This window comes from Taudactylus pleione, unplaced genomic scaffold (genome assembly GCF_031769625.1).
Source record: "Taudactylus pleione unplaced genomic scaffold, aTauple2 ptg000001l, whole genome shotgun sequence".
In the NCBI taxonomy this organism is placed as follows: domain Eukaryota; kingdom Metazoa; phylum Chordata; class Amphibia; order Anura; family Myobatrachidae; genus Taudactylus; species Taudactylus pleione.
The window spans coordinates 2649257-2664170 of record NW_028284404.1 but is presented as its reverse complement, the minus strand read 5'-3'; the positions used below and the strand labels follow the sequence as shown (position 1 = coordinate 2664170).

At 49.6% G+C, this 14914-nt stretch overlaps 1 protein-coding gene across 1 annotated transcript; it reads right to left on the bottom strand.

The window, feature by feature from the left end:
- Window positions 1–13000: 13000 nt before the first annotated feature.
- LOC148543478 (carbohydrate sulfotransferase 6-like) lies at window positions 13001–14197 on the bottom strand. Its single transcript, XM_088457223.1, has one exon. The coding sequence runs from the start codon at window positions 14195–14197 to the stop codon at window positions 13001–13003; it is 1197 nt and encodes a 398-aa protein (XP_088313349.1).
- Between the last annotated feature and the right edge of the window lie 717 nt (window positions 14198–14914).

Genomic DNA, 14914 nt, shown 5'->3' with positions numbered 1-14914 from the left:
ACGCCTACCGTTTGGAGACGGCCCCACTGACATCACCAGTGATGTCAGTGGGAGAGCTTCCGGCTCAATTTGAGCCGAAAGCTCTCTGGAGCTTGCGGCCACGAGACCCTACCACAAGGGTCTCATCGCAAACCCGATGGTCGCGATGGTCTTGACCATCGCGACCATCATCATGGCCACTCGCAATAGCTGTGGGTGGTCACCCACAGGTATGCGAGCGTTCTAAAAAAACAAAAGCCCGGCCCTGATTCAGAGCGAGTGCTCTGTCAGAGTGTCCGGCTCTGAATCAGGGCCAGTGTGAACACTCCAGCTATTATTTGTATGTATATCATTCGGTTTAGTAATACAAAAACCTGGATATATATCAGTTAAATAGTATTATTTACACTTTAGCCCCTTCACTGCTGGCCTAAATTGCTGCACATATAATGGTGCCATTTGGGCACAAGCGATTTCCTTGTAAGTAACTACTTAGCACCTATGGAGTGACACAGGCTACAAAGAACACGGAGGTCATTTTATATGACAGTAGAGTCATAAAGCTCCAGTCTGGCACTCTGTACACTCAGGGACACAGGGGGTTAAGTGCTTGGGGAGTGTTTTAGGGGTCAGTTCCTTCAGCCAATAGTATGGGCAGGTTTGCTGGGATGGGAGTGTTGTTGTAGGATCTTTTTCCAGATCTTGGTTAACTGTTATAAATATACGCATAATTTTTTATTCTTCACTGACTCTTTCTTACATACTTAAACTCTTTCTTCCTGTACTCTTTCTTGCTTTCCTATATTTTCTCCCTCTCATTACCTTCCTCTTTTTGTCATGGATCGCCTCCAGCTCACTATTTGGTGGATATGGTGGGCGGCAGGCCTGTTGTCCCCAATGGGGCTGTGGGTGCACGTGGTCGTGGTCGAGCCCAGGACCGGGCTTCGATCCGTGGCCTTTCAGGGTCTATTAACTCAGGATTGCCCAATCACAGAAGGGGAGGGGGTGGTCGTAGTGTTGGCTGGTTGGCACTGGTGGACGATCAGTGGGGGTTACTCGAGTTTCTCCCCTTGTGCAGGGTGAGATTGTGGTGTCAGGGTCTCGGAGGCGGCGGCTGGCATTGCGTAGGGGCTCAAGGTCGGCCCGGATCGGGCCTGAGGTACGGGATGATGAGCATGTAGGAGCTGCGGTAGGTCGCTGGCGCCATTTTGGGTGCGCTGCTAACAGGGGGCCTGAGATGGAGGACACAGAGTGTTTCCTCGGATTCGGGTTCCATGGGGAGCATAATGGGGTTGCTTTCTGCGTCCCTTGGTGGGGTTGCCGGTGCCAACGCGATCGTTCCCCGCCGGCCCCGTTCCTATGCAGATTTGGTGAGGGGGGCACGGGGTGGTAGTGCGGGCGGTGATATAGTTCCCGCTGTTGTGGGGCACATGTCTGAGACTGCGGGGGTTGAGTTGGGGGTGGTATCTGCGCTATGTGCTTCATTGGTGTCAGCTTTGGTACCCCTTCTCCCCACTGGGCCCAGCAGGAGTGAGGCGGGCATGGCCGTTCATGGTCACAATCCGCTGGCGCTTTCAGGGAGGTTGGCAGCAGCGGTGGACCCGGCTGTGGCTGTGGCTTTGCAGATGGGGAGGTGGGCACAATACGGTGGGGGCTTCCAGGCCTCCTAGTGTGCCCTGGATGGTGTCGGTATTTTCTGATTGTGTCCCCACAGGTGGATCGAATACCGGTGCCAGTATGCAGAGGAGAGAGCAGAACATGGAGGATGCGGCCGATGCTAGTGCTTGTCCTGCTGTGGGGTGTTCTGGTGCCGGCCTAAACTGCTGCACATATAATGGTGCCATTTGGGCACAAGCGATTTCCTTGTAAGTAACTACTTAGCACCTAAGGAGTGACACGGGCTACAATGAAAAATAATATCAGCATAATCACATTTTATAATAGGTAATATATCATGTGACTGCAGCAGTAATGTTCCTGAATGTCTTATCACATGAGCAGTAAAATATTAACCTTCTCTTATCGAACGTATTTTCAAACAGATTGATCATCCATCATTTCCATGTACATTCCCGGCATAGTTTGTTGTACCCTGTCACCTGCCTGAAGCTTATATCACGGAGCGCTCTTACTTTTACGTCATGCTTTCTGGATCTGCTGACAGGTGCGTTGAGATTAACATCACACGTTTCTGGTAGCCCCAGCTTCAGGTGGGTGCTTTGGGAGGAAAACGGGCTTGGTACATACGTGCCGACATTCAGCTCCCTCCTTCCGGGAGGGAGCTGAATGCCTGCATTCAGCGGGGAGGGGCGTTTTGGGGGCGTCATAGAGGTCCCGCCCCCTCTTCACAATGCCGAAAAAAGGCATTATGAAGCAGGGGGCGGAGCCCGAATCGAGTCATTGCCCCCCCCCCCCACCCTGCTGCGGGGTTTTTACTAGTGGTCCGGGGGGCAGGCAGCAGCCGGGAGGCTTGCCTGGCTTTCCGGGGGGGTCGGAAGTGGCACCAGATATTCGGGAGGCTCCGGACCAAATCGGGAGGGTAGGCAAGCCTGGCTTGGTATTCATTCCAAAGAAGGGTCTCTACCCAACCATCAGGGGAATATTAAGTGACCTCGGGCCTGGTTCAGAGACAGACGCAATGGTGATTTTTACGCATGTCTAGTGATTGTTTGCTAATGCCTGTGCGAACGCTGCCCTGCGTACTGGCAAAGTGAGTGACAGGTAGTCAGCGTTTGGGGGTGGTAACAGAGGGGTGGTTAGAAAAACGCAGGCGTGTCTGACCATTTATACGCCGTTTCGTGGACGTACATAAATCAGCCATTGCGTTCTCCTGTGCAGCATGAGAGCTGTCTGCGTGTCAGGGGAGCTGCAGTATTTGCGGCTGGTCAGATGTGACTTACATGCTGCGTGACTGCTCGATGTGCATTGATGGTACCGATGTTTATGCTGTTACATGTCGTCAGGAGAAGGCAGCAGCGGGCGTCCCTATGCCCGGGTAAGCTTCAGACGGCATAAGCATATTTTAGCAACTATAATCCTTGAGAGTATGCCAATGCGTTTGCATTAGCGTAAATATATGAATCAGACCCACGTGTCAGTAGACAGGGGCGCCGAGAGGGGGGGTGGAGTACAAATTACCCAGGTTTGCTGGAAGGGCCCGGCGGGGGTCCGCCGCCGCCCACCCTCTGACATCACAGCAGCCCAGCACACGCTGCTGTGTATAATGATTGGTGCATCAGGTGTGTTATCAGTGTCACCTGGGTATAGTGATTGGTGCATCAGGTGTATTATCAGTGTGACCTGTGTATAATGATTGGTGCATCAGGTGAGTTATCAGTGTGACCTGTGTATAATGATTGGTGCATCAGGTGTATTATCAGTGTGACCTGTGTATAGTGATTGGTGCATCAGGTGTATTATCAGTGTGACCTGTGTATGGTGATTGGTGCATCAGGTGTGTTATCAGTGTGACCTGTGTATGGTGATTGGTGCATCAGGTGTGTTATCAGTGTGACCTGTGTATAGTGATTGGTGCATCAGGTGTATTATCAGTGTGACCTGTGTATGGTGATTGGTGCATCAGGTGTGTTATCAGTGTGACCTGTGTATAGTGATTGGTGCATCAGGTGTATTATCAGTGTGACCTGTGTATAGTGATTGGTGCATCAGGTGTATTATCAGTGTGACCTGTGTATGGTGATTGGTGCATCAGGTGTGTTATCAGTGTGACCTGTGTATAGTGATTGGTGCATCAAGTCTGACCTGTGAGTGTTATCAGTGTAACCTGTGTATTGTGATCGGTGCATCAAGTGTGACATAAGTCTGACCTGTGTATAGTGATTGGTGCATCAGGTGCATACTTGCCAACAATCAGCTCCAGCCTTCCGGGAGGGAGCTGATTGTCGGCTAATAGTGGGGGGCGGGGCCGGCCATTGTGGGTGGAGCCGGGGCGGGGCGGCCATTTTGGGTCACACTGGGGCGGAGCCGCACGATCGCATCATCGTGACTCCGCCCCCTCTTCACAATGCCGTGATTTTCGGCATTGTGAAGCAGGGGGCAGGGCCACGATGATGCGATTCTGCGCGAATCGCGTCACCGGGCCCCCCGCTGCGGGGATTTCTGTTTTTTTCAGGGGGGAGGTGGGGAGGGTGTGAGACTTCCGGGAGGCTTGCCTGCCTTTCCGGGGGGCCGGGACCGGCACCCGAAAATCGGGAGGCTCCCGGCCAAATCGGGAGGGTAGGCAAGCCTGATCAGGTGTGACCTATGTATAGTGATTGGTGCAACAGGTTGACATCAGTGTGACCCGTATATAGCGATTGGTGCATCAGGTGTGACATCAGTGTGACCTGTGTATAGTGATTAGTGCATCAGGTGTGATATCAGTGTAACCTGTGTGTAGTGATTGGTGCATCGGGTGTGTTATCAGTGTGACCTGTGTATAGTGATTGGTGCATCATGGGTGTTATCAGTGTGACCTGTGTATAGCGATTGGTGCATCAGGTGTGACATCACTGTGACCTGTGCATAGTGATTGGTGCATCAGGGGTGTTATCAGTGTGACCTGTGTATATCGATTGGTGCATCAGGTGTGACATCACTGTCACCTGTGTGTAGTGATTGGTGCATCAGGTGTGACATCAGTGTGACCTGTGTATAGTGAATGGTGCATCAGGTGTGATATCAGTGTAACCTGTGTATAGTGATCATTGCGAGGCAGGCACTTCCATTAGGCAGCTGCCTTAAGACGTAGGGACCTGAGTGGGCAGCCCGCTGAGGTTGCCTGGGACAAAGCATACGTGCCTACTTCCCCAATGCTCTCAGCCAATGAGTGCATCCCCCATTCATTCCTATTACAGTGTCCCCGGATGACTTGTCCGTGAGGTTCGGGATTTTCAAGTTTTTATTTTCTGAAAAACCAGTGGACTTACATGGACCAAAGACGAGCCGACCACAATGGTTATGGTGAGTATGATTTATTTTTATTTTAGGACTTCCACATTCGGTCAGTGGCAAAACTAGGGTATTTGGAGCCCAGGGCAAAAAGGAAAATGGAGCCCCCCCCATTTGCGTGTGCGCTGCAAAAAAAAGGGTGTGGTCACATGCCACAAGGGGCGTGGCCACTGAAAAAATGGGGTGTGTCAACATGACACACACACCTTTCTCGTCACTCTGGGAACATTCCTTTCCACATATGCCCCTTAATGCCCCGACTAGTAGTGCCCCTCTTGCAATGCCCACTGTAGTAGTGCCCCTATTGCAATGTCCCCAGTAGAAGTGCCCTTTATAGAGTTCCCCCAGTAGTGCACCCTTATACATTGCCTCCAGTAGTGCACGCTCATACAGTGCCCCTTATGAAGTGCCCCCAGTAGTGCACCCTTATACTGTGACCTCCTATGCAGGGTCCTTTATACAGTCTCCCCTATGCAGTGCCCCCAGTAGTGCGCCCTCTTATGCAGGCCCCCAGTAGTGTCCCTTATACGGTACCCCAGTATGCAGTGCCCTCAGTATGCAGTGTCCCCAGTAGTGGCCCCTGTTATGAAGGCCCCCAATAGTGCCCCCTATACAGTACCCCCAGTATGCAGTGCCCCCAGTAGTGGCCCCTCTTATGCAGGCCTCCAATAGTGCCCCTTATACAGTACCCCCAGTAGTGGTCCCCCGTATGCAGGCCCCCAGTAGTTGTCTCCCTTATGCAGGCCCCCAGTAGTGCCCCTGTACAGTACCCCCAGCAGTGATCCCCCCATGCAGTGCCCTCAGTAGTGATCCCCCCTATGCAGGCCCCCAGTAGTGCCCCTTATACAGTACCCCCAGCAGCGATCCCCCCATGCAGTGCCCTCAGTAGTGATCACCCCTATGCAGTACACCAGTAGTGCCCCTTATACAGTACCCCCAGCAGTGATCACCCCTATGCAGTACACCAGTAGTGATCCCCCCTATGCAGTACACCAGTAGTGCCCCTTATACAGTACCCTCAGCAGTGATCACCCCTATGCAGTACACCAGTAGTGATCACCCCTATGCAGTACACCAGTAGTGCCCCTTATACAGAACCCCCAGTAGTGATCCCCCCTATGCAGGCCCCCAGTAGTGCCCCTTATACAGTACCCCCAGCAGCGATCCCCCCATGCAGTGCCCTCAGTAGTGATCACCCCTATGCAGTACACCAGTAGTGATCCTCCCTATTCAGTGACCCCGGCCAGTAGTGCAAAACAGACAAAGACATGACATACACTCACAAAACACTCACTGACTTACCTGAATCCCTGCTCCTGCCACGGCCGCCGCTGTCTGCTCATCCGTCCTTCCGCTCGGTACTATGGGAGAGACGTCATGACATCTTTCCCATTGCCCACTGCAGGAGCCGGAAGGCGGAGCTCATGAGTGAGATCTAGCCCGGCTCTGGCAGTGTGCGCAGCAACCAATGAGAGTCTGTCTGACTCCCATTGGCTGCTGAAACACACACATCACCGCAGGGCCGGCGGCAATGTGCGTGTAACTGTGTAGTGCGGACCACACTCATTGTGGTCTGCACTACACTGAGTGACTAGGGCGGGCCTGTACCATGGCCGATGGCCCTGCCCTAGTTACGCCACTGCATTCGGTGTGTGTGTACTGGTGTTATTTTAATATTTTCTTTATAGGTGGACTACAGGTGTCAGTGGGCCCTTAATGTCCCACTGGCATTTGCTATTGAAAGGAATATAATTAATTATACTCAAAGACACAGATGCTGTATTATTAAGAGCTAATTAATTAATGAATGGTTCCAATTGGTTAGCTCTACTATTTAAAGCAGCTACTAGGTGACCATATGTGGTAGCCCAGACCCTAGGTGTGCTTACTGATGCTGGGTCCTATGTGAGATATATATAGATTTATGGGGTAGATGTATTATAGCAGCACTTACCGTGCCGCTATAACGCTTCCCGCTTCGCCTCTTTACCGAGGCGAAGCAGGAAGCACTACCGATGAGATGTATAAACATCTCATCGGACGGAGAGGGGAAGCGTTAACCCCCCCCTCCGGCGCTATCCGCTAGAGATAGCAGCGCATCAGCCTTGTGCTGATGCTCTGTGTCTCTTCCCAGCCGGCTCCACTGAGCATGCGCGGGATCTCGGAAGTATCGCAAGATCCCCGCGTGCAGTCCTGGAGCCGGCAGCTGCCGCAGCAGGGACAGCGCTGTCCCTGCTGTGGGGATAGGCTAGCGCCAGGCTGTAGCTGTCGATAACGACAGCTACAGCCGGCCGAACGGTCAGACGTTATGACCGTTCGTACATAGGCCAGGCTATTGGCGCTGCTGTCTTGTAGATAGCAGCGCCGATAATGACGCCCCTGTCAATTACCGCCCAGACCCCCGATCATACATCGGGGAGAAGCGGTATCAGCGCACATAACGTGTGCTGATACCGCTTCTGGGCTTCGTACATCTACCCCTATGTATATAAATTGTTGTTGCATATTTACTATGTTGGGGTAACCCAAAGCCAACAGGGGAAGAGAGTCGGGGTGAGCAATGCAGTGGTGAGCAGCCGCAGGTCACATGACGGAACCGGCTAGAACCAGCGGCAGGTGGCTGAGGTGGACAGTTAGGGCAGTTACAGGGGCTCCTGAGGCGGCAGTCTGAGGGAGCAGACCTGCGCAGGGGACCCCGGCAGAGAAGGTGTGAGGAAGCGGACCTGCGCTGAGGCATGGTACCTGCGTCCAGAGGTGCCCGCTGAAGAGACGGTCCAGGCTGCAGAGGAACTGCAAACTGCGGGGGCTACAAGTGCGGGGAGCCACATCTGAATGCAGGAGCCGGCACCTCAGTGAGGGGAGTGCAGAGGTCAGTTTAAGGCAACGGAGCTGTGCGAGACAGCGTGACAGTGACGGAGGACGGCTGCAGCCCCTGTAACATGGACTGAACTTAAGTAGTAGTCAAATGGAGAACTTTGCCCTTCCTCTGGCTGTAATCAGCATTTCCAAGCAGGGAGAGCCAGTGCTCACTGATCAGCTGAGGTCCGGACTGTCAGGTCTGTAGTAACCCTTCCTGTACCGCCCCACCTCCAGGTTATACACTGCAGACACCTGCATGTAAAAACTGCACAAGATTGGTAAAGAGCTTAAAGTAACCCTCAACCCTCCCTATAGCAGCAATTCAGGGCTTTCAGCTAAGAACTGCATACCTTCCCAGCAGGTGTGATATAGGGCTCTATTTACTACAATCTGCATTGGGAATACAGATTGTAGTGTGATATTACCGACTGAATTCACATTGCGAATTCAGGCAATATCACAGGGAATTACTAAAAATCCCATGCAGGGACAGAGCTTGCGATAAAGCTCTGTCCCTGCGAATCCCCTCCGCACACTTATCACGGTATTTTCGCAAAAAATACAGTGACAAGTGCCCGCACATGCGCCGACCGGCCACCGCTAAGCCACGCCCCCACCCGATCACGACCCCTCCTCCCATAATTACACTTACCTCCAATGATCGGGGCTCCGGTGATGTCCTCCGTGGCTCCGGTCAGCTGCTCACCCATCCTGCACTGGGACCCGGTCAGCTGACCAGGTCCCAGTGCTGGATGGGAAACCAGCTGACCGGAGGGAGGACATCACCGCACACCAGAGCCCCGATCTCCAGTCCATGGGCTTAAGTAAGTGGGGGTTTTTTCTAGCAGTGATCAGCGTGTGGTCTGTTTAGACCACACAGCTGATCACTGGGACCGACTCCCGGCTCTGCATGTTAGAGCGGAGCAGGAGACTGGTAACCAGGGGAGACCTTGGATAACGCCACCTCCAGGTGACATTTAGCGTATGTGCCTACTCCCCCAATGCTCTCAGCCAATGAGCGCATCCCCCATTCATTCCTATTACATGTCCTCGGATGACCTGTCATTATGCGCTAGCACTGTACTGTCCGTGAGGCTCTGGATTTTCAAGTTTTAATTTTCTGAAGACCAGTGGACTATTACATGGACCGAAAAGGAGCTGATCCAATGGTTAAGGTGAGTGATTTTTTTTTATTTTAGGACTTCCACATTTGGTGTGTGTGTACTGGCGTTATTTTAATATTTTCGGGATTTGTATTCCTGTCTATGGAGACAAACTTTTGCAGGAAAACACCAAATTGACCAAAAATCCACGCTTAGTAAATTTACCTCTATATGACTAATTAGCTACTGCGTGACCTTTATTACAAACACGGATAACACTACAGCTTTGCGCCACGTGGCCTTAAAATAAGAACCATACTTACCTACTCTCCCAGAAGGTGCGGGGGACTGCACATTTTTCAGGTAGTCCCTCGCACCCCTGGGCGAGTGGGTGAATCTCCCACATTCTGCCTACTTCCTATTCAAGTGGGCAGAATGGGATAGATAATACCGGAAATCGCGGCTCCGTAGGGAGGATGCAGGGCTAACACTATGCGAATCACGACGTTTAGCCCCGTTCCCTCCCCGCGGACCTGCAACTCTCTGCACAGGGGCGGGACCTAATGATGACAAAAGCCTGGCCCTGCCCCCAAAGTGGTCAGCTACATCTCCTCTCCAGCTTCTCCTGGCGTGGAGAATGCAAAAGTAGGTAAGTATGCATTGTACACCTTCATCTATGTTTTATTGTCCTTGTGCTTTAATTATGCATATTTAACTATTTTTAGGATGTTTTGAAAACCACGTGCATCAAAAGGATATCGAAAAGTACCCTGTCCTGTGCTGATGGGAAAGACTCTCAGCCATTTCAGGTATGGGCTATGGGTTAAGCAGGGGTGGGCAATAAGCAGCTGTTGTTGAACTACACATCCCAGCATGCCTTGCAACAGTTTAAGCAAGGCCAAATAGCAAACCTGTGGCAGGGCATGCTGGGATGTGTAGTTCTACAATATCTAGGGGAAGGGCACTCATTGCCCACCCCTAGGTTAATGGGTGCTGGATGGAGGAAGTTAATGGATGCTGAATGGGGGTGAATTGGTAATTGGGGTTAATGGGGGCGAAGGTGAATGGACATAATGGGTGCTCTGGTTCTGCAACAAAAGGCGGGATACACATGAGAAATTACTCACCCCGCTCTCAGAGACTCTGGTAAGCACATCAGTGTGGTGTTATGTAAATGGACTGAGAGACTGTATTGTGGAAATAGAGGCGGCAATGCGAAGTTTTGCCTGGCATAGGCAAACGCAGGGGGGTTCCGCATGCCTGGAAACCCCCCTCTCCAGCCCACACCATGACCACAATAGAAATAGTAATATAACAAATTGTTACTAGTGCTGCATGTTCTTCTCAGTATCACAAATGACATAATTAGCACCACCTGTGGATCTTTTAACATGTATCAGCCAGTAATAAATAACCTGTGCACCAGCTAGAAGATCTGGAAAACATGCACTGTTAGAGATGTACTTTTATAGAGCCCAATGTGTACATATATGTCCAGGGCAGTGCTAGGTTCTTCTGCTGCTCCTCCAGGCTCCCGGACTTGCTCCAATAGTCTGGAATGGTGCCCACATCTAACATATATACATTCAGCTCAGGCAAGATGGCCCTACTGTTGCATCTAATGGCTTACTGTGATCACTGGTCCTGTATACCTGTATGCTGGAATTATTACACACAATACACTTTGTATGACGCTTATTAAAGCTGGCTAAGTACTAAGTCTGCCCTCTTCATTGACAGGCCACACTCACTGTAAAATTAAGCATTTGGAAACCCCCTTCTGGAAATCCTGCGTTTGTCACTGCCTGGGGTGCCTAGAAAGCTTGCATCGCCCCTAGATCAGTGCTTATTAGGTGTGTGATTAGTACCTAGATCCGGGCTTGTTGGAGGAGCCCGGCGGGGACCCGACACAGCAGCTGAGGGGGACATTGTTCCCCTTTGCAGTGCTGCAAGTGGGAGGGAGCGTGGGCACGCCTTCATGCTGCCCCAGTACCCGGGCCCCATTTAGCTTTCGACGGCCCTGCCACCAAAGCATTAACACAGCTCTGCCTACGCTGACAGCATCAGACAAAAAGATAAGTGAAAACAAAGAATAAAGACACAAAAACATTATTCTCACAACTGAGAGATATTGCATCCAAACTTTACACCCCCTTATTTTGCATACATATAAACATAAATATCGTCCATGGTATTGTATTATATATATTGACATCAAAAACATTTACTTCTTATTACTGTCTTACATATAATGTTTATTTACACAGCTGCTTAGATAGTATTTCATTATAAGTATAATACTTGAAACGTATTGAATTGACTCAATGCAACATAGATTTAAGCGCAAATCTCACTGATCACGAGATGACATCTGAATTTTCTGTCACTTATCTCGCTAGCGTATAACGGGGCCTGATTGGACGCAATGCTGATCTTGTCGCAGATTGAACTTTCGCCATTGCACGCGTGTAAGGCGCACTGCGCACGTGCAGGGATTGAATTATGAATACGCTCACACAGAGGAGTCACTTGCAAAGTGAGTGACAAGTAGTCAGTGTTTTTGGGGAGGTTAGAAAAACGTAGGCGTGTCTGACAATTTAAACCTGTTTCTGGGTGTGCATAAATTAGCCCCTGTGTCCTTGCTGGCAGCAGGAAAGACCTCTTTCCCTGATTCAGATCCGGACGCTCTGACAGAGCGCTCGCTCTGAATCAGGGCCGTCCTTCTGAATTTTTAGAGCGGCCTCCTGGCCGCTCACATGGCTGTGGGTTACCACCCACAGCTATAGCGAGCGGCCAGGAAGATGGTCGCGATGGTCTTGACCATCGCGACCATCGGGCTTGCGACGAGACCCTTGTGGTAGGATCTCGTTGCCGCAAGCCCTAGAGTGCTTTTGGCTCTATCAGAGCCGAAGGCACTCCCACTGACTTCACTAGTGATGTCAGTGGGGCCGGCCCCAGACGGTAGGCGTTCCCATGGGACGGCACGCCCACCAAAGGGGGCGTGCTGTCACTCACCATCGACCGCACGCCCCCTTTGTAGCGAGACCCATAGCGACAGCTTGCCCGTCGCTATCCGGGTCTCGCGCATGCGCACGACGGAGCCGCCTCCATCGTGCGCATCCGCACTGGGCCAACATCGACCCGCTTACGAGCGCTCAGCGCTCGCGAGTGGGTCTGAATTAGGCCCTCTGTGTGTCTGGAGACCACTGTGTCTGCAGAAGCTTAGACTTACTCAGAGGGTTGATGGCCACCTGATCTTCTTTCAATGTTTCCAATATTTCCAGTTTTGTACGTGAGAGGCGGATGCGAGATGCTTGCAGGGGGCGTCTCTAAGCCCTGGACAGCGGGTGAGTCATTAGCATATATTTTTACAATTGCGAATCTGTAAGAGATCGCAGCATTTGCGTCCACATTGCGCAGAGCAGCAGATCTATCTGTAGATTACACAACTGCGCTTACTTTTATGGGTCACTGTATACGCAAGATTACTCCACCATGCAGTAAATTTGTGGTTTTTATCTTTTTTTTTTTTATATATACATTTCCAAAAAATTTAAAACCACACATGCCAACTCTCCCTCATTGTCAGGGAGACTCCCTGATTTTGTAACAATCTCCCTGTCTCCCTGAATAGTCCAGTAATCTCCCTGATTGCACCTATCCCCCATTATGAAACTGTTATATAAAAGAAAAAAACAGAGATATATACATTTTAAATGGGATCATTAGTATAATTTCCCTGCATTGGTAATAAGGCACAATGATGCCTATGGCTACATGTATTTTCAGCATCACGTAGATCTTACTAACTGCTTTGTGGCTTGTTTACATTTGGGTGTAAGTCAGTTTATGGCATGTCTACCAGCCAGGTGTAGCAGTACACGTCTACTTTACCACCGCGCTCATTGCGCTTTCACAATCTCCCTGAAATGCTTTTTCAAAAGTAGGCAAGTATGGTGTAATACATCTTTCCACATTGTCAGGATCAAACAATCAAATGATAATATTCGTAGCTACTAAAAATAAGTTACATAAATAGCACCTGAATTGCATTTTGATGTGATCTGTATGCGCTTTGCCTTTTTAATTTTGGTCCTTCACAAAGTCTTTCATACGCGATCGCTCGGTTGACTGTCCTGCTGATACCATTCATCCTTTATCAATTTAACAGTCATATTCTTCTGCTCAATCTTGGAACTTGTGGGCAGGTAACCAAACACCTCCATGGCCTGCTTGCAGCTCTGTTGAATCTGCTCCACGACCCTGAAATCCAGAGCAGTTCTCCACCTTTGGTTAACTACTGAGGACACTTTTGAAAATGTCATAAAACCATGTTTTTCTTTAATCTCCTCGTGGGTGACATTGTAAATCCATTGTTTCAGCTCACTAGTTAGAGGAAGCCCAGAGAACTTGTAAATTTGCTTGAGACTTCGGGTCGGGTTGCTGGTCAAATCCTCATGACGTATAGCCATATAGCGTCCATGCAAGGTCGGAGAAGTCTTGGCCAGTTTATTAATAGCCACCTGGGATTTGCATATCTTTTCCATGACATTACTTATCGTAATATCATTTGTCTTAAGATTTCTGTTACTCTTTAGAACAATCTGGTTCTCAATTTGGAGAGAGAAGGATTTCCTTGACAAGGTAACAGCTCGAGGGTCTCTCACAAGGTGGAGAATCCGCAGATCAAGGGCTGGGTCTCGAAAAAGGGGAAGAAGGACAGAGAGATCCAGGATCCGAACGGTTTTCATCACCACATGACTGTATGTCTCACAGATCTCTGCCATTTTATCAAGGGAAGTGTTTCTACACTGTTTGAAACAGGTGTAGCGATCATAGCCTTCAGTGGGGATAAAAGCCGAGCAAGCTGGAGGGGTGCAGAGAGCCCGACTCTCTGCAAAGAATCGAAACTCAGAAACCTGCTTTCCACCATTGGGAAGATATTGCCGGAGGGGTGAGACATCACAGGTGAAGAGCGAGCGCAGGAGATCTCTCACAGGATAGTGCAGCAGCTCCACGCTCTCTTGTTGAAACTTCATCCAGGTGGGATGTCCAGGCTCGAAGAGGTAAAAGACGTCACTGTGGTGGTTAAAGATCTGCCCAAGGAAAGAGGAGCCAGATCTCCAAGAAGAGACAACAAGGACATGGACGGAGTTCCGTTTCTGAGAGGCAGAAGCAGAGTAGGAGTTTGACGGAGCTTTATGGAAGAGAAAGTGAGAGAGATAGAGAATCACAAAAGACATAAAGAGTAGAAAGAAAAGCAACTTCAGGTGTAGGGACAACATCAGGTAAAATCTAGGGATCATGGAAAAGAGAGACACAGGAAGGGGGAAGGGAGAAGTGAAGAGGCGTAAAATGAAAACAATCCAGAAATCGGGAATACGGAATGAATAATCAAGGAAAAGAGATTAGATGAAGAGAAGGGGAAACTGAAATAGAAGCTGAAAAGCAAGAAATTGTGGGATAAAAAAATACAGTAAAAATAAACAGTTAGTAAACTTAATTCTCAGCAGACAAAACATTATATGTTGTCACTAAAAACATAATAAATTCTTATAATCTTTTATATTAAAGACACAGAAAAACCAACATGATCATGGCAAGCCTATAAAACATTTCTGAGGAGAGCAAGTGCTGTACCTTCAGTTTCCCCTGCGTCACTGCTATTGACGATTCTATTATCCCTGGTAGACTTTTGATTTTATTAAGTGTTCTGGTCATATACAAAGGTTGAAGTTTATCTTTAACGAAATGAGGCAACCAATAAATCAATAAATATGAAACGTTATCTTAGTGCTTACTATCAGAGCTTAATAATAGATGAACAATGTTTATTCTAGTTACTACAATAGATAGGGAAACCCGGTGCTCGCTATGCTATAGTTGGGGATGATAGGTGTAGGTGTGGCTGCAAGTCCTAAGACTAGATTCCCCAGAATCTAGATAAATAGTAGATATAACACAAATGACGTATACGCGTAGGAACTTTGCTACATCCACCAAACTCCGAAACTGCATTAACA

Coding starts and splice junctions, on each gene's coding strand:
- LOC148543478 (XM_088457223.1), bottom strand. CDS start 14,197: ATGATCCCTAGATTTTACCTGATGTTGTCCCTACACCTGAAGTTGCTT.